Genomic DNA, 27,169 nt, shown 5'->3' on the forward strand with positions numbered 1-27,169 from the left:
ATGAATTGGATTAGTCTGCGTAGCAGGCGGAGCAGATGGTGAGAGCCACTGTCTACTGCTCCTATTTTGGCATTTATAGACCTTTGGGAGTCAAAGATGACCCCGAGACTTTTTGCCTTGGTCTTTGGGATGACGGTCTGTCCAAAAATGGTGGGGTGTGTCCAAGGGATCTTGGTTCGGGACTTATGGTTTGCGTGGAGGAGGAGAAGCTCTGTTTTTGATTCGTTGACTTTGAGGGAGTTAGTGGTCATCCAGTCTTCTATCAGAGCGAGGCAATTTTCTAATTGCTGATGATGGTCTTTTTGTTCAGTGATACGAAAGTAAAGTTGCGTGTCATCAGCGTACGAGTGGAAGCTGAGGTCTGATGATCTGATGATATTGAGGAGTGGGCGGATGTATATGTTGAAGAGCACTGGTGACAAAGGCGATCCTTGGGGGACTCCGCAGGAGACTGCCTTGGTTTCAGAGGTGAATTCTCCTAGTTTCACTGTCTGTGACCGATTTCCTAGGAAGGATGCAAACCATTGAAGATCTGAGCCTGTGACTCCTGCTGCTTCTGTGAGGCGGCTGAGTAGAGTATTGTGGTCCACTGTATCAAATGCTGCACTGAGGTCAGTACCAGGAGACATGATTCTCTGTCATCCGCTGCTTCGAGGGCGTTGTCCCATATCTTGAGGAGTGCTGTTTCTGTTCCATGGCCCGGGGCGGAAGCCTGATAGCAGCAGATCTAGGAGCTTGTGTGTATCCAGGTGGTGTTGGATCTGTTGAACTACCGCTTTCTCCATGATCTTGGAGATGGTGATGAGGCTTGTAATCGGCCTGCGATTGTTTGGGTCCTGAGGGTCGAGGTTAGGTTGCATTAGCAGGGGTTTGATGATCTCTTGTTTGAGGGCGCCCGGAACAATCCCTTCTTTAAACGACTGATTTATGAGGTGGGTTATGGTGGAAGGCACGATGTCGGAGCATTCTTTCAGGAGTATTGTGGGGATGATGTCAATAGGTGATGTGCTGTCACAAAGGTTTTTGAGGATGTTTTTAGTGAGGTCAGTGGTAATTGGGATCAGCGAAAACTTCGGCGGTTGTGGGATGTTGGTGTAGATATCTTCTTTTTGCTTTTGTTGACTGTGGTTGGCTGTTTTTTTTTTTTTTTTTTGATGAATTAATTTCCTGATGGTTTTGATTTTGTTGATGAAATAATCTGATAATTCATTGCAGAAATCTTGGTTTTCGTTTGCTGGGGGCTCTAAGCATACCGGGTTCATCGATTGAGCGACTATTTTAAAGAGTTTACGAGGGCGGTTTAGGGCCGTTGAGATTTCATTCGAGAAATGGTCCTTTTTGGCTTTGAAGATTGCTTTGCGATAATTCACCATGAGTCCTTTTGTAGTTTGTGTAGTTTTCCTCGGTGGGATTTCTTCTCCATGTTCTTTCAGCTCTTCTACGTTCTTGCTTTAGTAGAGTGAGGTGGTCATTAAACCATCCCAAGTTTTTTCTCCTGAGTACTGTGTTTTGGAGCTACTGCGTCTGCTGATTGTAGTAGTACCTTGTTAAGGGAGCTGAGTATTTGCTCAGATGAGTGGCTTAAATCCAGGGTTGCTATTTTGTTGGTTAAAATGGTTTTGAAGGTTTCGGAGTGTAGTTTTTTTCTGCGACCTGGTCCAACGCATTGTTGCAGGTTTCCGTTGCTGGTGTACGGTATTGGAAGAGATTTTGAATATGATGGCGTGGTGGTCCGTCCATGGTAGGGTTCTGTTGTCGAGTATGTCAATGTCCATATTTTGTTTGAAGATGAGGTCCAGGGTGTGACCTGACCCATGTGTGGAAATCTTTATCAGTTGCTGGAGACCCAGTTCTTCCAGTTGGTTGATGCAGGTGGTCGCGATGTGATCTTGCGAGTCGTTTGCCCAAAGGTTAAAGTCCCCGAGTACCATGAAGTTCTTCGATTTCAGGGTGTGCATTGCAATGAGTTCTGTGAGGGGTGTAAGAAGATTGGTCTTTGGCCCAGGCGGTCTGTAGCATAGTAGAAAATGAGTGGTGTCATGGGGTGTTGATTGAAGATATAGCGTCAGTGTCTCCATAAAAGGAGAGGATGGTGTTGCAGTCGGGAGTAAGCCAGCTTTCAGTTATGAAGAGGCAATCTATGTTGTTATCGATGATGAAGTCGTGTACTTCCAGTCTGTGTTTGACTGCTGACCTGGCGTTGATCAAGGCGCATGCTAATTGTTGTGCATGAGTAGCTGTCTTCCTGTGTTTGACGGTTGATTGTAGGCCGGTATTTAGTAGTCGTTCTTTTTGTAGGATTTTTTGTAACGAGGATGGCAATGTTGAGGTGGTAATTCTTTAGTCTGTGGAGAGCTTCTGCTGAGTATCTGAAGTGGCACATGGCCCATGGAGGGAAGTTGATGGTCCTGGGAGGACAAAAGATGGTGATCCTGCTCTGCGATTTTATCCTGTTATCGGTCTAGTTATCAGCCTTGCCGCCGTGTTAAGGCTATTTGTAAGTGCGCAAGTTGATCTTTTGGGTCGCCTAAGCAGAATTCCTGGCTGTTCCAGCTGCCTCTACTTGAAGCGGAGAACCTGGACCAGAAGATTACTGCTGGTGAAGGCTGAATGGTTGAGCTAATGAAGGTGTAAAATAATTTAGGTGGCGGTGTTGGGGGGGGGGGGGTCCTGTGGACCCACCGCCCACCCGTTGATCCTGAGGAAGGCGAAAAAACCCCCCAGCCAATTGCACCAATAGGGGGAAAAAAATTCCTTCCTGACCCCCACAGGTGGACCGCGAGACCCTGGATCAACCACGCAGGGGGGGGGGGGATCACGCAAGCTTATCTGGGGGTGGTGGTCCTGGCTTGCTGTGTGGCGGTCCTGTTGAGATGGTCCTGTCTTGCTGTCGCTTGGTGTCTCTGCGTCACAGTCTGGTAGTGACAGGCAGCAGAGTACTGATTAGGGAAAAAGCCTACTGAGAGGAAGGAGATGGGTAAGCTGGGAGGTGAGCTGGGCAGTGGGCTCAAGTGTGCTGGGGCTCAGGTTGATGCTCCCCCAGATGGCTGGTAGGCAGGGGACCAGGTCACCAATAGAACCTGCTGAGGAGGGGTCTGGGGGGTGCCTCCAGGTCCTGGTGGAGCTGAGGCAGTGCCTGGAGGTGCTGGGTGCACCAAGATGGCCACCGGGCTGGGCCGGAGCCTAGGCTCTGCTCAGGCTGGAGTGACTGGGTGGACCAATATGGCCGCCAGGGATAGGCCAAAGCCCCGGGCTGTCCCGGACTCAGCCTCCCGGTCTTGATGCGGGGTCCTGCGGGTGAGGGGAGGGTCAGTCAGTGTGGATTGCAGGGCCTGCCGCGGTGAGTAGGTTCGGATGGATGGGCCCGTGTGCCCAGGAATGGCCGGTGGAGGCACTGGGCTAGGCCGGAGCCGCGGTGTTTCCTGCGGAAGTGTCCAGAGCGGCTGATGGCAAGCGGCAGCGGGGATCGTGCGACCCGAGGTGGGCGGGTCAAGTGATGGCTATCGGGGGTTGGGGGATCCCGTTCCTAGATCCCCGTGCCCGGTGGGGGGGGGGTTGGGCTGATAGCCGGTTCTTGCTGCTGGAGGTCCAAGGATAGGAGGGGCCGGAACTTGTGGACGGCTGGTGACAGAGCTTCTGACAGTGTGTCTGCTCTGTCTCACAGCACGTCTGCTCTGCTCTGAATTCCCAGAGCACCCAACACATTGTGAGTCATCATTACAACCTTCTAGCTGCCAACCTACTAATTACCAATGACATCATACGAGTTGATACGGAGGCAGTTGGCTGACTATCATCCTTGTGTGATTTTCCCCCACCTTTCTCCATCAGCTGTGGGATGATAGAGAAAAACTGAGGGAGAAGAGAAACATTGGAATACTAGTCAGTACCAGTTTGCAAAAGTGTATTTGCTTTGGAAGAATAAATCACTTATAACGTTGGGTGACCTACGTGTATTGATGTTGTTGCATTATTTAGAACTATTATGCCCCGTACACACGAGCGGACTTAAGTCCGACAGACTTCCAAAGGAGTTCCGTCGGAGTTCTGCTGGAATTCCGACGGAGTTCTGACAGACTTTTCGGCCGAACGGACTTGGCCACACACAATCACACTAAACTCCGACGGATTCGAACGTGATGACGTACGACTGGACTCGAATAAGGAAGTTCATAGCCAGTAGCCAATAGCTGCCCTAGCGTCGGTTTTAGTCCGTCGGAGTAGCATACACACGAGCGGAGTTTTCGAAGGGGACCGGGTCCGGCGGAGTTCCGTCGGGAAAATTTTAAACATGCTTCATTTCTAAAGTCCGTCAGGCTTTGGCGAATCAAAAGTCCGTTGCAGCCCACACACGATCGGATAGTCTGACGGACTCGGTCCTTCGGACTTTGGATGTTGAAAAGTCCGCTCGTGTGTACGGGGCATTAGAATCGTTTTTACATTTTAGATTGGGGCGCCGCGAGACTGTCCATAATTTTTGAGGGTGCCTTGATTAGATTAGAGGTTGAGAAACACTAACACGGAGGGCAAAAAGTCCCCTATGTGATCATTTTTTTGGTGACAGGTTCTCTTTAATGTGACATCCAGTGTCTAAAAGACCTCCAATGTCTCCCCTGAGCTCCACTGAATGTAATGCAATACAGATCGCACTGCATTATATTTTTTCCCGACCTTGATTGTGGGGAAACTGTCAATGGGGACCCGGAAGTGATGTCATACATGTCACTTCCGGGTCAGGAACAAGAAGGGCAGTCGATGAACGTAAGAGAAAATAGTTTTTTTGTACTCACCGTAAAATCCTTTTCTCTGTAGTTCACCAACAGACACAGCAACCGCCCCTCCTATTTTTTCTACTTTATACTGCTTGTTGATGTACTAAGGCTGCAGGGGGCAGGCTGGGGGGTTGTTACCTAAGGGACCGCCCCTTGGGGCGGAACTAGAAAGTTCTGGTTTTGTTGTACATTTTAACATGTTCTGCTTAATCCTCTCCTGATGGTGGTGTAACAACCCGATGGTCTAAGAGAGGAGCTGTGTCAGTCGGTGAACTTCAGAGAAAAGGATTTTACGGTGAGTACATAAAATCCTATTTTTAGGTCTGAAGATTACATAAAACCCCCAAAACTTTATGTATTTTCAGACACCCAAGAGAATATAAAATAGTAGTAATTACAAATTTTTATGGCATACAATTTTACCACAAAAGTCTAGAAAATGCAAATTTTCCGTAAAAAAAGACCCCACACTTATCTTAATTTTAGCGGGGAAACAAAAATGTTATAAAGTACCTTTTTTTGGTAAAAGGTGCTTTTGAAAGCCGAGGTTGCACCAAGAAAATAGATACCCAACATGTCCAACCTTAAAGTGTTTGTTAACCCAAAAATCAGATCCTGTTTCCATAAAGCATGTTATACAGCACAGTGCTTGTGTTGTGTCATTTGGTCCCCTGTATCACCTGAAATACCTGTCTGATCCTGCCTAGTTCTGCCTAGGGTTGTCACCTTTTCTTCAAGTCAAACCCAAACACTTTAGCGGCGCACATCCAATTTTTTTATAGTATACCTATATTTTGCAATTAAATAACATTTCTAATCATATGAAGTTAATCACAAGAGTCCCCATTTACATCAGAGTCCACAGAGTTCCCCCTTTACATCTGAATCCGCAGAGTTCCTACTTTACATCTGAATCTGCAGAGTTCCCCTTTTACATCTGAAGTCAGAGAGTTCCCTTACACTGTAATGCCCCGTACACATGGTCAGATTTTCCAATGGGAAATGTTCGATGGGATCTTGTTGTCGGAAATTCCGACCGTGTGTAGGCTCCATCCATTGGAATTTCCGTCACACAAAATTTGAGATCTGGATCTCAAATTTTCCGACAACCAAATCCGTTGTCATAAAATTCCGATCGTGTGTGCGCAATTCCGACGCACAAAGTTCCACGCATGCTCCAAATCAAGCAGAAGAGCAGCACTGGCTATTTAACTTAATTTTTCTCGGCTCGTTGTACGTCTTGTACGTCACCACGTTCGGAATTTCCGACAAGATTTGCAAGAACCGTGTGTATGCAAGACAAGTTTGAGCCAACATCCATTGGAAAAAAAACATGGATTGTTGTCGGAATGTCCAACCGTGTGTAAGGGGCATAAGGGGGGAATCAGCAGACGCTGATGTAAGGCAGAACTCTGGGGACTCTAACATAAGGGATGCTCTAGGAACCCTGATTTAAGGGGGAACACTGAGTACTCTCATGCACGGTAAGAACACTGTGGCCTCTGCTGTGAAGGGGAACTCTGATGTAAGGGGTGCTCTGAGAACCCTGATTTACCTTAGTGTACTCACTCAGAGGCAGGAGAGAGAAGGGGGGAGACTTCAGTCACAGACAGGGATGGATGGTGAGCTCACTCACCCCTTGGCAGTCAGCACCTCTCATCCAGATGTATCTGAAGCTGCTGGGCTTCAAATTTCTGGCCCCCCACTTCCCTATTCTGAGGCACAGTGCTGGGGATTGGAGTGAGGGCAGACACAGAGGGGTAGGAGGAAGAGGAGTAGATCGAGCCCTCTCTCCTCTCCCTTCTGTATGTGGGGGAACTGTTAGTGCTGCCTTTGGGCAGCGTGAAAGAAAGAGTAACAGACACTCTCGGCTTAGACAACTGCAGGCAGCAACCCTGCTGGGAGGCCATAGTCCAGGCTGAATAATGTGTTGGGGTTTCAGGCAGTCTGAAACCCGGACACGTGATTGCAAACCCGAACTGTCCGGGTGAATCCAGGACAGGGGGCAACCCCCCCCGAATGCTGACTCCCTTGTATGGTGGCTACAGAGATCTGACACAGGAGTCTGTGCGTACCTACGTCATCTGCAGACCTGCTCTGTGTCTCCTGTGTCCCCCCCCCCTCTCTGAGTGTCTGCACGTGTCAGGCTGTCAGCCCCGCTCCTGCTGCTCTCATACTTAACCTGAAAAGCTCCTATCCCCTCTGTATTAGAACAAGAAGTTCCCGTTTCTGTGTTATATCATAAATTTGCTTATCTGTACTGATAGCACATTGGCTCCCTGCGATCATGTGACTTCTCGGCTCTGTCTCTCCTTTCTCCTCTCCTCCCTGGCTGACGTTGATGGCAGTGCTTGCCCCCTGGAACTCTCAGCTGGCAGAAGAGAGGAGGGAAAAGGCAACTGATCATAGGAAGAAAGTGTATTATCAGTACAGATAAGCATATATATGATATAACACTGGCACAAGGGAACTTATTGTTCTAATACAGAGGGGATGGGAGCTTTTTATACAAGTGGCTTGACAACCACTTTAATTTCGTGTGCGCCTGTGAAATGGTCACAGACTTCAGTACTCTATATTTTCTATAGGCGATGCTTTAAAAGTCCCTTATAGGTCATCAGTTTAGTGTTACAGAGAAGGCCTGGTGATAGAATTATTACTCTCATTCCAGCGCGCACGCTGATATGTAACATGTGTATAGCAATCAATGTTTTCAGGCGTAGGCGACACAATATGTGCATTTATGTTTGTAAGTGTGTGTATATGGGGGTGGGGGGGCATCAAAAAATTTGGGGGGAGGGATTTTATGTGCTTGGGTGTAACTTTAATTTTGAACAATTAACCAGTTCCTGACCGGCGCACGACGATGTACGTTGGCAGAATGGCACGGGCAGGCAAACTGGCGTGCAGGTAGATCCAGTTGAATTTGCCGCCCTGCCATCACGTGCGCGCTGGCGGCGGCGTGTGCGTGCCGGTCGCGGATCCCGTGGACTCGATCGCCGCGGGGATACCCGCGATCATCTCAATGGGGAAGGAGAACGGGGGGATGCCGTTGTAAACAGCATCTCTCTGTTCTGCCTAGCAACAAGTGACACTGATCTCTGCTTCCTGTGATTGGAGCAGAGATCAGTGTTCACACAAAGCCCAGCCCCCCACAGTTTTTAACACACCCCTAGGAACACTTAACTCCTACACTGCCACCCCCTGGTTAACCCCTTCACTGCCAGTGTCATTTACACAGGAATCAGTGCATTTGTATAGCACTGATTGCTGTATAAATGACAATGGTCCCAAAAATGTCCGATGTGTCCGCCATAATGTCGCAGTCACAATAAAAATCTCTGATCGTTACTAGTAAAAAAAACTTTGCGCAAAATCAATCAATATTCGCTTATTGAGATTTTTTTACCAAAAATATGTAGAAAAATACGTATTGACCTAAACTGAGGGAAAAAAATGTTTTTTTTTTATATTTTTGGGGGATAATTATTATAGCAAAAAGTAAAAAATAATGTGTTTTTTTTCAAAATTGTCGCTCTATTTTTGTTTATAGCGCAAAAAAATAAAAACCGCAGAGGTGATCAAATACCACCAAAAGAAAGCTCTATTTGTGGGAAAAAAAGCACGTCAATTTTGTTTGGGAGCCACGTCGCACTATCGCGCAATTGTCAGTTAAAGCGACGCAGTGCCAAATCGCAAAAAGTGGTCTGGTCATTGGTCTGAAAAATGGTCCGGTCTGAAAGTGATTAAAAAAAACATTTTTTTTTTTTTTTACTTTTTTCAATGAAGTAGCGCAAAAAGTCCCCTATGTGATGATTTTTTTTTGGTGATAAGTTCTATTTAATGAGACATCCAGGGTCTACAAGACTTCTCATATCTTCTCTCTTCTCCACTGAATGTATTGCAATGCACATTGGATTGCAGCCGAGCCCGGGATACATAATGGGTGCGCTCGTGGGGTGAGGGCACTTTACTGGGAATGTGTGGAAGTATTCAGATGGCAGCTCAGCCACCCACATGCTTCCATTCAACAAGAAAACCCTGCTGATTGCACCCAGCAGGGCTAAGTATAAAAAAAAAAAATTGCCTGCCCGGCACCTAGGATTTCCCGGGACATAGAAATTGTTCATCCCTGAATTCATAAGGAGATCAGAGATCACCAAAGACATGGATGAAGTGTTGTACCATATTGGCCATTGATAGCAGTAGAAATATCAAAATTGAGTCATTACCTTTTATTGGCTGACTACATTATGTGGTGTAAGCTTTTACAAACATTTATAGGTTCATTTTAAAAAAAATGTATATATGTAGCACCCTCTACCTAGGTAGGTGCTAGAGGTAGGTTTTTGTTGAATGCAGGTAATATTAGGCAGGCCTAGCTGTAAGCTAGGCCTGTTTGTTTTGATCTGTGTGGACTGGGAGTCGCTCAGAGTGACTCACAGGTAGCATCACTTTTCGGTCAGCTCTCTCTGGCTTCTAGAAGATTCTAGAAGAAAGGAGGGGAAGAGAGTTGGAGCTGTCTGAGGTGTCTCAGGGAGCCCTGACCAACCCCCAACTAGGTTTGGCAGTGGGGCAGGCCTCCTTGATATACCCAGGGTCAGCCCAGCTGGGGAGGAGTTGTCGGGTGGAAGCAATGGAGATGGAGCACTAGGTTGTCGGGGCCTTTGAGGAAACTTCCACGCCTGAGGGGGTGACCCTGGTCCTAGGGGCTCGTGCGCAAGTCGGAGCCTTTCTAAGAAACAAAGAAGGATCTGGATAGGAGGCACAGTGAGGAACCAAGGAGGACAACAGGAGCTAGTGTTGCCAGGCCAGCGGGAAGGACTGTGATGTCATGGGCAGTGGAGTCAGGCAGCTGAAGCCAGGAGGGCTGGCAGGGCCTGAAGAGGACTGACTGGGAGCAGTAGTCCACCATAGGACAGCTAGCACTAAAGACTTTCCTACTTTTTGTTGCTACATTAAAGGGGCCCACGGTCCCTGCCTGCAAATGGCAGTTGCAAAGGCCTGACTGAGTCAGTGTTGGGCCTAACTATCTGCTAGCTGTACCTTCAAGCAAGTGTTGTGCAGGAGAGTAGAGAATGGCAGTCTTCAAGCAAGTGATGTGCTGGAGGAGACTAAAGCTCTAAAGTTCATAATAGAAGTTCCTATTGATCAATTATTGATCCCACCATTTATTCCTGGGCATCCCATAAATCCCTTACCCATTCAAGTTAATTTCCCTCAATAAAATACAAAAACAACAACCACATGGACTGTTCATTGTCTCCAAGGTGATTGGGAAGTGAATGCCAGGCTGGGCAGGGGTGACAGATTTGCCACACTTTTAGCAGCCCCTATGGGGGTACCGCTACATATATATTTAAAAAAGAACATTGTACGTTGGACTTTATTGTTACAAAAAAGGACGAACACAAAAATTACATAAAATATAGATCTTTATTACAAATATTAAAATGTCCAATAGGGTTGGTGATGCGACCCAGTACACATCCTGCTCCATGTATGCATTCATTGATGAGCCAATCAAGGGTGAATACTGCTGTGTGAGATGTGAGCAAGTTGTTTATCTGGAAGCCCAGATCCTGGATCTAGAAAACAAGGTGGCAACACTGCACAGCATCAACAACCTGGAAAGGAGCTTGGACATTACCCAGCAGGTGCTGGGTTGGGCCAGTATAGAGTGGGTGGAGAAATGGAGGTACAGGAGCCAGAGGTAGGTAGCTGGGTGATAGCCAGAAGGAGGGGTAGAGGGAAGAGCACGAGGGAGGCCAGTCCTGAGTTGGTTCACCCCAACAAATATGCCAAGTTGCGTAATGTTGGGGATATCAGCTCAGGGGTGGCATTGCTGGAGCAGGAGCCTTTCCCTAGCTGCCAGGGGAATGACTGCTCCTATAAGAAGGGGGGCAAGGACACAGGCAAGGTTAGACAGGTACTAATAGTAGGGGAGTCTATTAGGAGGACAGAGAGGGCAATCTGTCACAAAGACTGAGGTCACCAAGCGGTATGTTGTTTACCGGGCGCTCGGGTTCGGCACATCGCAGATCAGGTGGACAGATTATTGGGTGGGGTTGGGGAAGACCCAGCGGTCATGGTACACATTAGTGCCAATGACCAAGCGGGAGGAGGATGGAGAGTCCTAAAAAGTGATTTCAGGGGCTTAGGGAATAGATTGAAGAGAAGGACCTCCAAGGAAGTTTTCCTAGAAATACTACCTGTGCCTCAAGCCACACCAGTGAGGCAGCAGGAGCTTAGGGAACTAAGCAAGTGACTGAGGAGCAGTGTTGGTCATCTTACTTTAAAAAAGTAATTAGTTAAGTTACAAATTACTTCTCCCAAAAAGTAATTGTGTTAGTAACTCGGTTACTACATTGGAAAAGTAATTTGTTACTCAGCAAAGTAACTGTGACAGGGGTGGCAGCGGTGGTACTTGGGGGGTGGCAGGCAGCGGTGGTACTTGGGGGGTGGCAGAGGTGGTGGTGCCACCCTCTCCCACCACCACCTCTGCCTCTTACTGATCCCATCCCCCACCACCACTGATCTCATTCCTACCATATCAACTCCATCACCTCTGTTGTAGAAATGATGGTGGGTGGGTAGGGATGGGATCAGTAAGAAGCAGAGGTGGTGGAGGACTTGGGATAGATCAATTGCACTGCAATTCGAATCGCCAGACAGTCACTTACTTGAATGCCTCCAGGGGTGCCTTTCCTCATGGGGAGAGAGAGAGAGACCCTTCCCTTCACTCCATTAGTGTCAGCTGGTCCGCTGACTTCATTTTTCAGTGTCCGCCCCGCCTCCCTACATTCTCTCTCTCCCTCTTGGGATGGGGCAGTCCAGACAGTCTCTCTGAGTCTCAGCCTCTTCTCAGCTCAGCGGGTGAAAGCCCCCCTCCCCGCGGCAGAACGAACGGCCAGGCAGCGCCAACTCGGCTGACTTCTCAGTTGGTACCGGCTCTTTAGTAGGGATGGGCTGCACCCTAATGGGGGGGGGGGTGCAGCTCTGCTGGTTAAAAAGGTGGCTGAGAAGTTTGAGGGGCTTTTAAACTAGGTGTTGGGGGGATGGTTTAGAAGAAGAGAGAGCATTGAGCATAGGACAGAGGGTAATAGTGGAGGCACTAGTGATTTTTATATCCATAACATCGAATCCCATTATGAATGAGTGGACAGATAAAAATTGTAGCCTCAGAAAACCTAAGGGGATGCACTTTAATCAATGGAAAGTGGTGTTTGGTGCACTTTAATTTGAGTACTCACTACGCAGACACAGCCCCCGGATACACTATAATATACTGCGTCAAATGTGCAGTAACGCACAGAACTATACTACGTTAAACTTGCACTAACACAATGAAATATACAACGTTAAACTTGCACTAACACAATGAAATATACGGCGTTAAACTTGCAGTAACGATGGAGCATACACACGGTCGCATTTTCCCATGAAAAGCTCTCATCGTTCTTTTTCTGGCCGGAATTCTGATTGTGTGTACGCAGCATAAGTGTTTCTCAACCTTTTTTAGTCCCTTTAAAATTATGGAGTCTTCAGGCACCCTCCAAAATTATGGACAGTCTAAAATGTAAAAACTATTTTAATAGTTCTACATAATACATCAACATCAATAAACGTAGGACACCCAACGTTATAAGTGATTTATTCTTCCAAAGCAAATACACTTTTGCAAACTGACTGACTATTATTCCAATGTTTCTCTTCTCCACCACTCAGCTAATGAGACCCCAAAGCTGAGTGAGAGGGTTAAGGGAGGGTCACACAAGGATTATATTCAGGCAACTGACATCTTCCTTATCAACTCATGATGTCATTGGTCATTATTAGGAGGTTGGCAGCTAGAAGGTTGTAATGGTGTACAATGAAAACCTGTGGCTTTGTGTAACTAAAAGTCTTCATCCACCCTCTGGCTTGTATACAATTTTGAGGCAATTGTTCGGCATTTTGCCAAGGCTCCCCTAAAGAAACACTAAGGCCGCGTACACACGAGAGGATTGTCCGTCCAACTTAGTCTGCTGAAACGTGTTTCAGCGGACAGTCCGCTCGTGTGTGGGCTTCAGCGGACTTTTTCAGCGGACAGTCTGGCGGACTAAGTCTTTCGGAATTTCCATAATATTGTCCGTCCAACTTTGGTTTCAGCGGACAGTCCGCTCGTGAGTAGGCTAGTTTGACGGACTAAGTATGGCGCATGCTCAGAAAGGATTTACACGGTGAAAGGTTGCATTGCAGTGGACGTCGTATTTCTAGTCCCGTCGTACGTGCTGTACACGTCATCGCGCAAGCTTTCGGCGGACTGTCTGTTTATCGTGTGTGGTCAAGTCCGTTCATTCGAAAGTAGGACGGACTGTCTGTCGGATTGTCTGACGGACTTAGTTGGACGGACAATCCTCTCGTGTGTACGCGGCCTTAGGCACTCTGATTGAAAAAGGCTGCTCTATGTAATGAAAAAATAATTTATTTTAATTGTACAAAATTTAATTTAAACCCAGGCACATACCCCCCCAAAAAAATGAGGCCCAACCCCCACATATTCAAACATAAATTCACACGTTGAAGCACTTACGTGAAAACGATTGGGATACACATGTTACATATCACTGGAATGAGAGCAATAATTCTGTCACCAGACCTCCTCTGTTAGCCCTTGTACACACGGTCGGAGATTCCGACAACCAAATCTGTCGGATTTTGTCCGTCGGATTTTGTCCGACGGATCTTGTCCGAAACTGTTGCATACACACGGTCGGACAAAGTTGTCAGAAAATCTGATCTTTCAGAACGTGATGATGTAATTTCGTTACGATGGGACTACGTTCAAGCTAGTAGCCAATAGCTTTGATGTAGGAATTTGATCTGAGCATGCGTGGCACTTTGTCCGATCGGAATGCTCTACACATGATCGGAGTATGTCCGATCGGAGCATTTTCATTTTGTCGGAAAATATTTCCGGCAAGTTGGAAAATTTGGTCCGATGGATATTCCGACGGAAACAGTCCGATGCAGACCACACACAGTCGGAATATCCGACAAAACGCTCCGATCGGGCACATTCCGTCGGAATCTCCGATCGTGTGTACAAGGGCTAACACTAAACTGGTGACCTATAGGGGGCTTTTAAATCATCACCTATAGAAAATATAGGGTACTGAAGTCTGTCACCATTTCACAGGTGCACACAAATTTAAGGTTTGTGTTGGGTATCTATTTACTCAGTGCAACCTTGGCTTTTTTATATTACCAAAAAATTGGGTAATTTACTGCATTTTTGGACCCCTTAAAATGAACTTTAGTGTTTTTTACTGAAATGTTGCGTTTCCTAGACTTTTGCAGTAACATTGTGTTACAAAAAAAAAATAATGGAACTACCACTATTTTAATATCTAGGGTGTCTGCTTTTAGAAAATATATCATGTTTTGGGGGGTTTATATAATCTTCAGGCCTAAAATGATTTTTTAACTCCTTCCCGCCAGGCCTATAGCAGAATGTCCTGAGTGGATGTCATATGATGTCCAGATGAATAAGCCGCTCGCGCGCGTGGCAATCAGTGGTGTGGTGTCGCTCTGACACACAGTATCTCCAAACTCGGTAAAGAGCCTATGACGTAGGCTCTTTACCATGTGATCAGCTGTGTCCAAACAAAGCTAATTATATTGTAACCAGGAAGTGTCGGTTATCGGGTTTCCTTTATTCATGCTGACAAGGCGCAAGTAGAGGAGACACGATTAGCAGCTCTCCTGACAGGGGGGATCTGCACTGATATCCGGCATTGATTATCAGTACAGGCACCTCAGCGATGATCCCCAGTGCCCCATCAGTGATGCTCAGCAGTGCCCGCGTGTGATGCCAATCAGTGCCCATCAGGTATGCCTATCAGTGCCCACTAGGGATGCCAATCAATACTCACCAGGGATGCCAATGGGTGCCCACCAGGGATGCTAATCAGTGCCCATCAGGGATGGTTGTCAGTACCTCTTCATCAGTGCTGCATATTAGTGCCACCTCATCAGTGAAGAAGAAAACTTACTTATTTACAAAATTTTATAACAGAAGGGAGGAGATTGTCATAAGGGACAAGGAGCTTGTCATATGGGACAAGGAGATTGTCATAAGGGACAGGGAGATTGTCATAAGGGACAGGGAGATTGTCATATGGGACAAGGAGATTGTCATAAGGGACAGGGAGATTGTCATATGGGACAAGGAGATTGTCATATGGGAGAAAGAGATTGTCATAAGGGAGAAAGAGATTGTCATAAGGGAGAAGGAGGTTGTCATAAGGGACAAGGAGGTTGTCATATGGGAGAAGGAGGTTGTCATATGGGAGAAGGAGATTGTCATAAGGGAGAAGGATATTGGGACCCCTTGGACAAGTCGTTTTTTCAAAAAATGTCCACACCCCTGGAACTGTTTCTTACATGATGAAGATCAGCCATGGAGTATATCTGAGGTGTATATCAGGGTGTGCTTCTTCCACACTTGAGAGACATTTCCCACACTCAAGACACTAATACACCTCGAGGTTTGTGTGGGATCCCTGATGTACAGGAAAACAGGACTTCAGTGAGGAACAATTCACTCAGGACAGGAATACGGCTTCTCCCCCGTGTGAGATCTCTGATGTTTGGAAAGAGGGGACTTCTGTCAAAAACATTTCCCGCACTCAGGACAGTGTGTTGCTATGGCCAATTTTGTATATTGTCTTGATAGCAATAATATAGTTAGGTTTGGTAAGAGCGTATGTTTATAGAGGCCCTTCCCCTCCATTGATATGTAAATAACTGAGACAGGATGTTCTTTGCAGGAAGTTGGGGTATACAGGAAATGGGTGGGAGGGGCTTGGGGAGGGTTTGGAAAAAACATGTATTTGGTCAAGAGGGTTGTATTTGGAAGGACAAAGAGGAGACCTGGCTGCCAGAAGCTGGAGAACTGTGTGAGTTGGACTCAGCAAAAGGACCATGGAGGACATCTTGACCCCTAAGTTGAGTAATTGTTTAGTTTACTTAATGTGTACAAATTGTACATGTTTATATGTGTAGGCATATATTTTGTAAGTTATAAGTTGTGTTGTATTGTTCATCCTACAGTTTGTATGTGCAGATTTTTCCCTGTTTAGTAAAGCATTGATACACTTCAGAAGTCTAAGCTTCCTTGGTTTTACCACAAGAACTTAATAGATAGACGCAAAGCATTACAGACAGGAATGCGGCTTCTCCTCCGTGTGAGATCTCTGATGTGTGTAAAGATGGGGCTTCTGTGAAAAACATTTCCCGCACTCAGAACAGGAATACGGCTTCTCCCCTGTGTGAGATCTCTGATGTGTGGAAAGATGGGACTTCTGTGAAAAACTTTTCCCGCATTCAGGACAGGAATACGGCTTCTCCCCCGTGTGAGATCTCTGATGTGTGGAAAGATGGGACTTCTGTGAAAAACATTTCCCGCACTCAGGACAGGAATACAGCTTTTCCCCCGTGTGAGATCTCTGATGGTTATAAAGATGGGACTTCTGTGAAAAACATTTCCCGCAATCAGGACAGGGATACGCCTTCTCTCCCGTGTGAGATCTCTGATGTGCGGAAAGATTGGACTTCCATGAAAAATATTTACCGCACTCAGGACAGAAATACGGCTTCTCCCCCGTGTGAGATCTCTGATGTTTGTAAAGACTGTACTTCTCCGAAAAACATTTCCCACACTCAGGACAGGAATATGGCTTTTCACCTGTGTGAGATCTCTGATGTGTGTAAAGATCACACTTCTGTGAAAAACATTTCCCACACTCAGTACAGGAATACAGCTTCTGCCCAGTGTGAGATCTCTGATGTGTTGAAAGATTGGCCTTCAATAAAAAACATTTCCCGCACTCAGTACAGGAATACGGCTTCTCCCCGGTGTGAGATCTCAGATGTTTGTAAAGACTGGACTTCTCTGAAAAACATTTCCCACACTCAGGACAGGAATATGGCTTCTCCCCCGTGTGAGATCTCTGATGTGGGTAAAGATTGGACTTCTGTGAAAAACATTTCCCACACTCAGGACAGGAATATGGCTTCTCTCCTGTGTGAGATCTCTGATGTTTGTAAAGATGCGACTTCACTGAAAAACATTTTCCACACTCAGGACAGCAATACGGCTTCTCTCCTGTGTGAGTTCTTTTATGCACATTAAGATGGGATTTATAATGGAAACACTTCCCACACTCAGTACAGGAAAACCTCTTCTCTGTTGGAAGGACGGCACCGTCCCTCACAGTCTGAGGTTCCTCAGGATAAGAGGAATACGATGGTCCATCTACACTGTGTGGTGCCGGATGGACATTTGAGGTAGTTGGATTTTCTCCTGGACTATACTGTGTGATGTCCTCATCTTCTACTTTACAGTCTGGAGACAAAGTGAGACAATCCTCTGAGGTTTTCCTCATCTCCCGTCCATCTGCTAAAATAGAAATAAAAAAGTTATTATTAGACATGAGCAGATTGGTTCCCCTAAACCAGGACTCCGCCCACATCAGGCAGCTTTGTCTCTGAGGATCTTACAATTCCCCCCTCAAGGTAACTAGTAAATGGGTCCTCTGTAGGGCGGCAACTAATAATTATTTTCAGAATTGATTATTTGGCCAATTATGGTTTATGGATGGAAATCGGTATTTGGTGAGTTCAAGCTATCTGATGAGGATTGTCCTTGGTGATTAAATCTGCTTATACAGGCCAGGCATAGAGGTCTCACAAGGGATAGATCACTTCACAACAATCGGAGTCAGAATAGTCAAAAGATGCATAGAATTCCCACAGCCTGCTGTGTATATGTGTGTGCCTGATCTGCAATCAAGCTCGGTGCCATCCGCCATCTTGTGAAGCACATGGTCGCACATGTTTACTGCACCTCATGTGAATGTTAAAAACGTTTTTTTTGCAAAAAACATGCAAAATGACAAGACTCTGAGCATCCTTCTGTAGCTGAACCAACGCAGATTCATCATGCCTCTGATGTACAGGGAGCAGATTCTGCAGATATTGCCGAACAGAGTGTAAGACCCAAACATACAATAAAACCTACACGGAAACTCACAGAAAACTATGAAACCGCTAGAGATGAGATCTCCAGCAATCTGTCAGACTTATGGGACAGAACTTCACACTCCATGTCAGTTTTGTCACACTTTAATGATCGACCAGCTGAACTAAGAGACTCTATAGATCGCTTATCTCACACGTACGAACGCTACCAGCGGCTGTTTGCAAAATACACAGCTTTCTTGCAGGACTGTAATATAGAGGACTCTTCAGCAGAACTGACCAGGACTGATACACTAAACTAACAAAGGGATCTCTTAGTACAAAAGTGTAAGGCAGAACTCCACATTACTTAACTGCAGGAGACCAGATCTCACAGATCCACATCAACCAAGCACACAGCACGTTCTTTTAGATCCTCTCGCTCCAGAAGTGCGAAGCTCCTTTATCAGAAAGGAAGCAGAAGTAGAAAAACAAAAGGCAGCTCGCCATGCAAAGATGGTAAATTGCCAAGCAGAGATGGAAGCTCAGAGCAAAGCTCACCAAGCAGAGATGGGAGCTCGCCAAGCAGAGATGGAAGCTCAGAGCAAAGCTCGCCAAGCAGAGATGGAAGCTCAACAAGCAGAGATGGAAGCTCAGAGCAAAGCTCGCCAAGCAGAGATGGAAGCTCGCCAAGTAGAAATGGAAGCTCAGAGCAAAGCTCGTCAAGCAGAGATGGAAGCTCGCCAAGCAGAGATGGAAGCTCAGAGCAAAGCTCGTCAAGCAGAGATGGAAGCTCAGAGCAAAGCTCGCCAAGCAGAGATGGAAGATCGTCAAGCAGAGATGGAAGCTCAGAGCAAAGCTCGCCAAGCAGAGATGGAAGCTCAGAGCAAAGCTCGTCAAGCAGAGATGGAAGCTCAGAGCAAAGCTCGCCAAGCAGAGATGGAAGATCGCCAAGCAGAGATGGAAGCTCAGAGCAAAGCTCGCCAAGCAGAGATGGAAGCTCAGAGCAAAGCTCGTCAAGCAGAGCTGGATGCTCAAAGAAAAACTCTTGAAGCAGAGATGGCAGCTCAACGAGCAGAGGCAGATTCCCAAATAAAGATTCTGCAAATGGAAAAGGAAGAAGCAGCTGCTCTAGCAAGGGTGAGAGTTCTCGAACAAGCGATGGGAGAAAGTGCTAACTCAAACTGGTCCATCCCAGTGGAACTGCAAGACCCAGTTGAACGCACCAGTGAATATGTACTAAAGCATAATACTTGCAATGATATGGAGGTATCTCCTGTACGTCTTACTAACAACACTGTTCTTACTCTTAACACAGAGACTTCTCAGCTCCAGCTCCAAATGCCTGAGTCTCTTCAAGTCTACAACACAAGTGCATCTATGCAGCAAACCGCATCACCTCTTGCTGACAACAAGGTCATTTCCAGTGACAAACCACAGCTCAAGCCACAGCCAGCACAAGCCTTAGGAACTACACCACAGTTAAACGCTCTTGCAACATTGTTTCATCCTGGCAAACCTCACCCTACTTCACCAGAGAACTTTCACACCCGAGGGGTTCCACAAGTTACTTTGGCAGCGAAGAGTGAGAGACCAGACTTGAATGACTTTGCCAGATATATGGTACGCCGTGAGCTCATTAACACTACCCTCTCAAGGTTTGATGACTGTCCGGAGAGCTACAGGACCTGGAGATCAACCTTCAAAGCTGCTATTGCTGATCTCAACCTTAATACCAAGGAGGAACTTGATTTGCTCATAAATTGGCTAGGGCCAGAATCTGCAGATCGCGTTAAAAGACTGAGAACAGTGCATGTCGACCACCCAGATACAGGTCTTGTTGCTGCATGGGCAAGACTTGAGCAAGCCTATGGTAGCTCTGAAGCAATAGAGAGCGCTCTATTCAAGAGACTGCAAAACCTCCCAAAAATAGGAAACAAAGACTATCACAAGCTCCAAGATCTGAGTGACCTTCTCATGGAGCTGGAGTGGGCCAGTCTACCTGGACTAAGCTTCCTGGACACTGCTCATGGTGTCAATCCAGTGGTGTCTAAACTGCCATATGGCCTGCAAGAGAAATGGGCACAACAGGGCTCAAGATACAAAAGAGACTATAACGTATCTTTTCCTCCATTCGCATATTTTTGCAGGTTCACCAGTGATCAAGCCTGGACAAGAAACGATCCCAGCTTTAGCTTCATTGAACCCAACCTGCCTGCTTCATCATCATCTTCATCAAGGTATGATAACAGAGCAGATAAATGTAGAGACTTTAATAGAGCAATATCTGTTAAAAGGACAGACATTTCACCACCCGTATCCTCTCCCGCTCACCAGAGCGATTCGGGTGACAGAGATAAAAATCCTAATCGTCAGTGCCCTATTCACAAGAAGCCTCACCCCCTAAAGAAATGTCGTGGGCTTAGGGCAAAGACAGTACAAGAGTGCAGGGAAATTCTTCACAAACTTGGAATATGCTACAGGTGCTGTGCTTGTTATGGACATTTTGCTAAAGACTGTAAAGTTGTCATCAAGTGCACAGAATGCAGTAGCGACAGACATGTTACAGCTATGCACCCGGGCCCACCCTCAGACAATTCACAGCAGCCTCCTACCACTAGCCCTGTCTCAAGTCATGGCGGGGAGCAACAAGGTCATGCTCCAGCCACAGCTAACGTTTCTTCTTCATGCACAGAAGTCTGTGGGGAAGGCTTAGATCACAAATGCTGCACTAAGATATGCCTAGTCAAGATGTACCCAAAGGGTCGACCCGAGGAAGCTATCAGGATGTATGCCATAATAGATGAACAGAGCAACAGATCCCTGGTTAAGCCTAAATTCTTTGAGATCTTTGGTATAGAGGGACACGCATTCCCGTATACTCTCAGAACCTGTTCTGGTCATGAAGAGACCTTCGGTAGAAGGGCCAATGGGTTCATGGTCTCTCATATCAATAAGGGAGAGGGTATCAACCCTCTACCAACATTAATCGAGTGTGACCAGATACCAGACAAAAGGGAAGAAATTCCTACTCCAGAGGCTGCATATCACCATCCTCACTTGAGGCACCTTGTTAATGAAATTCCTGCAATGGACATGAATGTTGAAATCTGGATCTTGCTAGGAAGAGACATTCTCAGAGTACGCAAGCAGTGCAATGAACCTGATGATGCCCCTTACGCACAAAAACTTGATCTAGGCTGGGTAATCGTGGGCAGCGTATGCTTGGATAGAATGCGTACATCATCTGAGATCCACTCCTTCAAAACTTACATGTTAGGAAATGGATGTGCATCACACTTCAAACAGTGCCCTCGCCATTACAAAGTAAAAGAGAAGCCTCTTGACATCATCCAAGTACCAGATGTTACTCCTAACCTTTGTGATGACAACCTAGGTACCACAGTGTTTTGTACTACAAGCGATGACCACAAAATCTTTGTCAGTCGAAGACAGAGAGTTCATCAAAATAATGGACAAAGGAATTCTTCCAGGATGAGTCTAACAGCTGGGTTGCACCATTACCTCTTCGTGCTGCAAGGGTTAAACTCCCAAACAATCGTGAACAGGCTCTATCCAGATTCAATTCACTTCAACAAACACTAAAGAACAGGCCTGAAATGAAGGACCATTTCATTGCTTTTAGTCCCCAGATGACGTCTTTTGAGGACGAAACGCGTCGGTACTCCTACTGCAGCTGTGTTTTTTATGAAATAAGCGCTTGATTCATTGTATACATGTAAGTTCATTACCTTTTTTATAAAATTTTCTTTTAAAACAGAATTACACTATTGTGGCCCCTATTTCCTTTTGCATGGGTTCGACAATGTGAGCTGGATTACATTGCTGAAGATATTTCATTATTAAGTACTTGAATGGAATAGTTTGATCTGAAAGTTCCCTGGAGAATTTATCTTTGAGAGATCTGCATAAGAGTGCATAAGCCTTTGTGATCCTTCGAATGTATATTCGTTTGGATCCATTATATCTGGTAAGCCTATATCATAACTGGTGATGGGAATACCACGTGGTGTCTGCATGCTGTCTTCATATAAAGAAGGTGGACGGTGATTTCTACTTCACGTGTGGATTGGATCAATATCTATAAGAGACTTTTTTGTATCTCTTTTTGGACTTCTTTGCATCACTTTATATTTTATAACCAGATATTTTCATCTTTTATTTAATTTTTTTACACAAAAAATTGTGCACATAAGGTGTATTTGGATGAATATTATTTTCAAATGAATGTTATATAATCTTGGTTTGACATTTATTTAATACTGTGAGATTACTGAAAAGTTATATATAAGGTCACTTTTCTTTTTTAGCGCTACACTATAGTTTAATATTTATGAAAAGGGTCTTTGACAATGATCAAGCCGAACCAGCTCCACCACTTCAAGGACACGATGAGTGCTGGTACCCGCCTTTCTTCGGAGTGTATCATCCACGTAAAGCCAAAGCAAATCAGGGTAGTATTTGACTCCAGTGCCAAGTTCTTCTCACTGGTTCAAACCTAACCAACCTTGTATATGTACTTATGAGATTCAGAAGAGAGCCAGTTGCCATAACTGCTGACATTGAACAAATGTTTCATTGCATGTGAAGACCATCGGAACTTTCTAAGGTTTCTGTGGCACCGTGACAACAACATGGACAATGAGATGATTGAATACCGCATGAAGGTACATGTTTTCGGAAATAGTCCCTCATCTGCTGTTGCAACATATGGTTTAGGAAGGACCGCCCTTGACGGAGAAAAAGAGTATGGCATGGATGCTCGACACTTCATTGAGAGAGACTTCTATGTGGATGACGGGCTTAAATATTTGTATATAAAGTGAGAAAAAAACGCGCTGTCCACAAACAACAAATAAATAATAGCTGCCAGCACCGCAGACTTACTGCAACAAACAAAATGGTGAAATAATAAAAAAGGTGCAACGCTTAGATTATATATATAACAATATCTATATAATCTTTTACCAGTGTAAAAAATATATATTAAAATACAATCAACTTTAATAGTGATAAGAAAAAACTCCTCATAAATTAACACTATTAATGATTCTATGTTTTAGACAACACTATATCCAAATATACAAAAAAAAAAAATTATATACGTATATCCACCAAAGTGAACATGTTAAGAGTCCATAAGTGAAACAATATGGTGACAAAGTGCAATATCTTGAGAAGTTATAGTGACTTAAGTGAATGCTTTGCAGAAATCCACCACCACTTGAGAGGAGGCTTACCAGATGTTATGGACCCAGTTAGGTATATACCTAGTGAGTCACACGAGTTTATTGATGTAAATCCACACGAAAAAACAGCTTTACCTACAGATGAAGAAGCCATAGACCTGCGCCAAAGGACACAAGGTATGCTTTCCAAGGCTAACCTCAGACTACACAAGATTGCTTCAAATAGTGTTGCTGTTATGAAAGCCTTTCAACCTGGTGATCATGCCACAGGGTTTAAAGACTTGAATCTGGGAATGGACATACCACCCGTACAGAGAAGTCTGGGCCTACGGTGGGACTTAATAAAAGACACCTTCGGCTTTCAAGTCAGCTCTGCAGACAAGCCATTTACCAAACGTGGTATTCTGTCAGTAGAGAACAGACTATACGATCCATTGAGATTCGTAGCTCCCATCACCATACAAGGTAAATCCTTACTTAAACTGATCTCAGAGACTATTAAAGATTGGGATGCTCCACTACAAATAAACCAGCTTTCAAAGTGGGAGCCCTGGAAACGATCTCTACATGCCTACGATGTAATCCATAAACCACGCTGCTACACTTCTGCCTCCCTTGCCACCAGTCAGAGGAAAGAGTTTCACATCTTCTCAGATGCATCTACCGAGGCCATAGCAGCTCTTGCTTACCTCAAGGTAAGAGATTCTTCTAATCAAGCCAACATAGGGTTTCTGTTTGGGAAAGCTAAGTTAGCACCTAAGCCTGAACACACAATTCCCAGGCTTGAACTTTGTGGGACTGTACTAGCTGTAGAAATAGCAGATTTCATACTGCGTGAGCTAGACATTCAGATAGATGACGTCAGATTCTACACATCTGATTCAACAACTTCAGTTCCATATGAAATTAACCCTGCAGATCATGCCACCAGGCCAGTGTCTGCCAGTGTCTTTGCAAATTCTTCTTGGATAACAGGTCCCGAATTCCTGCTATATCATCTAAAAGAAACCACAGCTGATGTCTTCAGTCTTATAGAACCTGACAAAGATCCTAACTATCCTTACCCCAGCTACTCTTCTTACCCAGAAGCTTGGGTCTGTTCCTGTTCCACCTGGAAACTTTAAAGCAGGAAATCTGTGCTATGACCAGTGGAAACGAGTGCAACACCTCGCCAACTGCTTCTGGAATCGTTGGAAGATGGATTATCTTTCTACTCTGCAAAGACGCAGAAAATGGCAACGGCTGAACCCTAACATACAAGTTGGAGATCTTGTTCTGCTTAAGGACCAGCAAGCTGAAAGGATCGAATGGCCCATGGGACTTACTGTAAGAGCGTTCCTAGTGATGACGGTAAAGTACATAAAGTGGAGGTGAAGGTTTCAAGACAAGGGACTGTAAAGACTTTCATCAGACCTATCACCTATCAACTTATTTTGCTCTTGCCCTTTAGAGCATGAACTTGTTTACCTACACTGCTGGATCCTATCTATGATTTCAAGAAGAAAGTGACTTGAACTTTATTTGACATATCTTGAAGTTTTAAATTAAGAGTTATTGTTATTGCATTATATGCATGTTATTTTATGTCTTTCAGGTCTTCAAGACATCCAGCAAATTGCACTGTTGTTATTTGCAGTTGCATCACTACCGTTCTGATGTATATAGTGGCATTTACCATACCAGACGGGGAGCAAGCTGCCCCAACGGGGCATAGAATATATATATATATATATATATATATATATTGTTTTCCTAACCATTATCCATTATGTTATAACATACTTCCTTTGTATGTAATGCTCCACCCTACTTCCTGTGTTTTGTACTTCCTGTGTTTTGTACTTCCTGAGTCAGCAATGGAGTAACAAGCCTCATGTAGCAGAGCACATATATTCTACATTGTAAGCTACAGACAATATCATCTTTTGACCCCACAATACCACAACCTGTTCATCTGTTTGTATCCTGTCATCTGCTGTAATCTGACGTTCAGAATAAAGGCTTCTTGTGGATGGAAATCGGTATTGGTGAGTTCAAGCTATCTGATGAGGATTGTCCTCAGTGATTATATCTGCTTATACAGGCCAGTCATAGAGGTCTCACAAGGGATAGATCGTTTCACAACAATCAGAGTCAGAATAATATTATTACATTATTATCAGCATGTAAAAGTCTGTGCTCCAATCAAATCATCAGATATAAAATGTCCAGCTGGTAGGAAATGGGCATAACAAAAGAGAATACATATTATGTGTATATACTGTATAGCAGTGGGTAGAAGGGAGAGAGCAGAAATCAGGACTATGTAATGTACAACATATTGTATAAGATACAACAGATATGATTTCATATTATCAGAATGATGCAATGTACAACATAGAGTATATAGTGCAGGGGTCAGCAGTATGTAATGTACAATATAAATTATATAGTGTGAAGGTCGGGACTCGTAATATTGGTATGCAGTGGTAGATTCATTATTTACATGAGACAAGTTGCAGAGGTCCCACACTGCTGCCTCCCATCGCCTAAGACTGCACTCAGTGACTTGGGTCTGAGACTATACAGACATATCCCTCCACCCGGTACAGCCAGCAAATAACAGAGCAACTAAACCCGGGATGAATTGTTCTGTCAAAGATCTTGCCATAATCGGTACGGGGCAGAAGACGCAAAACACATACCCCAGGTGCCTAGGTCTAGTAACACCTATGGTGAAAATCAACATATTTATACCAGCTGAACACCAGAATCTCCATAAATCCAGTCTAGATACATAAATTGTGTCTGCAGCACAGAGAAGGAAGATTATCCGAGAGAAATCCAGGAATACAGGATGGGGAACACAGCTCAGGAAAGTGACCAGGGGATTACAGGCTGATATCACCCAGTCCCCGCCCTACTCTGGACCAATCAGTGAGCAGTATGGGTGGAGGAATGTATTTAGTGTTAATGACCCACCTGTGCTGATCTCTGTAGGAGTGTCCTCCTCTATAAATGTCCCCGTTATTCCATCCTCCTCCATAGACTGCTGATCATCCCTCACATACCTCTCTTCTACTTCTGATTTCACCTCAAATTCTATATCGATTGGATCTCCACTCTAAATCAAGAAAATTTGAAGAAATATAATTTGTAAAATATAAGCTTTAATATTTTGACATCACATAAAAAATCCACACAATGTCTCCATGAGTCTGTGTTTTATAACCTCCATCCCACTAACCTTATAACATTGAGGGATGGTGTGATCTTCCTGTGTGGAATCCCGGGAATACAGAGGACGGGGACATCTCTCTGGTGGGTTTCTGTAGTTGGATGTCTCTACCATGGTGTCCTGGTACAGGTCTTTGTGCACTTTTAGAAACTCTGACTTCTCCATCACCCCATCCTCATCTTTTATCTCTTCTTTAACTTCAACTTTAGAATCTCTCAGGTTTCCTTGCTGAATATATAATAAAAATGACATAAATGGTAACAATGCAGATAATGTACAGATCCTAATGATACTATCAGTGATTGTTCCTCATCTACCTGATGATGGTGGGGGATGGTGTGATCTTCCTGTGTGGAATCCCGGGAATACAGAGGACGGGGACATCTCTCTGGTGGGTTCCCATTACTGGATCCATCTGTAGGAAACACACACACTGACTCAATACATTGTTTCTATGTGTTTATCAGATGATGGGGGATCTAGGTGGAGCCTCCGTACTGCTCTCTCCTTTACAATAAAGTCTCCTCTTACCTGGTGATGTGAGGGGAGGCTGATGGTTCATCATGATGTCCTTCCCAGCATCCCTTGCGTGTCCTGTCAGCAGCTCAATGATCTCTCTGGTGAGATGACTTCTAGAATCTTCTTATTTCTCTATTCTATCAGAAAGGGAGGGAGGTGGAGACAATGTGATTATCATAGGATCTCCAGATTTCTCAGGAGGAAAACTCTAGATTTGAATACATATAGTAAAATCAAATGACATTCCCAGAATCCTCACCTCACCAATCAGGTCTCAATTTTTATCAAAACCTCACCGGGATATAATTTACCCAGATACGACCCCCCACTCTGTAGGTTAAAAGCTTGTTGCAAGGAATCCTGGGACCAACAATCTTGCTTTGCTTGTGAGAGGGACATTGGAAGGAGGAGCTGTGAGGTCATTGGGATGTCATAGGATTCTCTGA

The 27,169-nt window shown here is 45.0% G+C and overlaps 2 protein-coding genes across 2 annotated transcripts in view; both read right to left on the reverse strand.

Moving 5' to 3' along the window:
• LOC143986879 (uncharacterized) overlaps positions 1–27,169 on the reverse strand; it is a 1,041,669-nt gene that overhangs the window by 677,297 nt on the left and 337,203 nt on the right. The gene's annotated exons all lie outside the window — the stretch shown is intronic.
• Positions 15,885–26,845, reverse strand: LOC143989744 (uncharacterized). The gene is made up of 5 exons (XM_077490016.1): positions 26,736–26,845; positions 26,522–26,619; positions 26,214–26,432; positions 25,949–26,090; positions 15,885–17,217 (listed from the first exon to the last, which is right to left on the reverse strand). Exons 1-5 carry the CDS (start codon positions 26,767–26,769, stop codon positions 15,974–15,976), a joined length of 1,737 nt encoding a protein of 578 aa, XP_077346142.1. The 5' UTR covers positions 26,770–26,845; the 3' UTR covers positions 15,885–15,973.

Source organism: Lithobates pipiens, unplaced genomic scaffold (genome assembly GCF_037356315.1).
Source record: "Lithobates pipiens isolate NorthernLeopardFrog02 unplaced genomic scaffold, aLitPip1_a1.2 Scaffold_18, whole genome shotgun sequence".
NCBI classification, from domain to species: domain Eukaryota; kingdom Metazoa; phylum Chordata; class Amphibia; order Anura; family Ranidae; genus Lithobates; species Lithobates pipiens.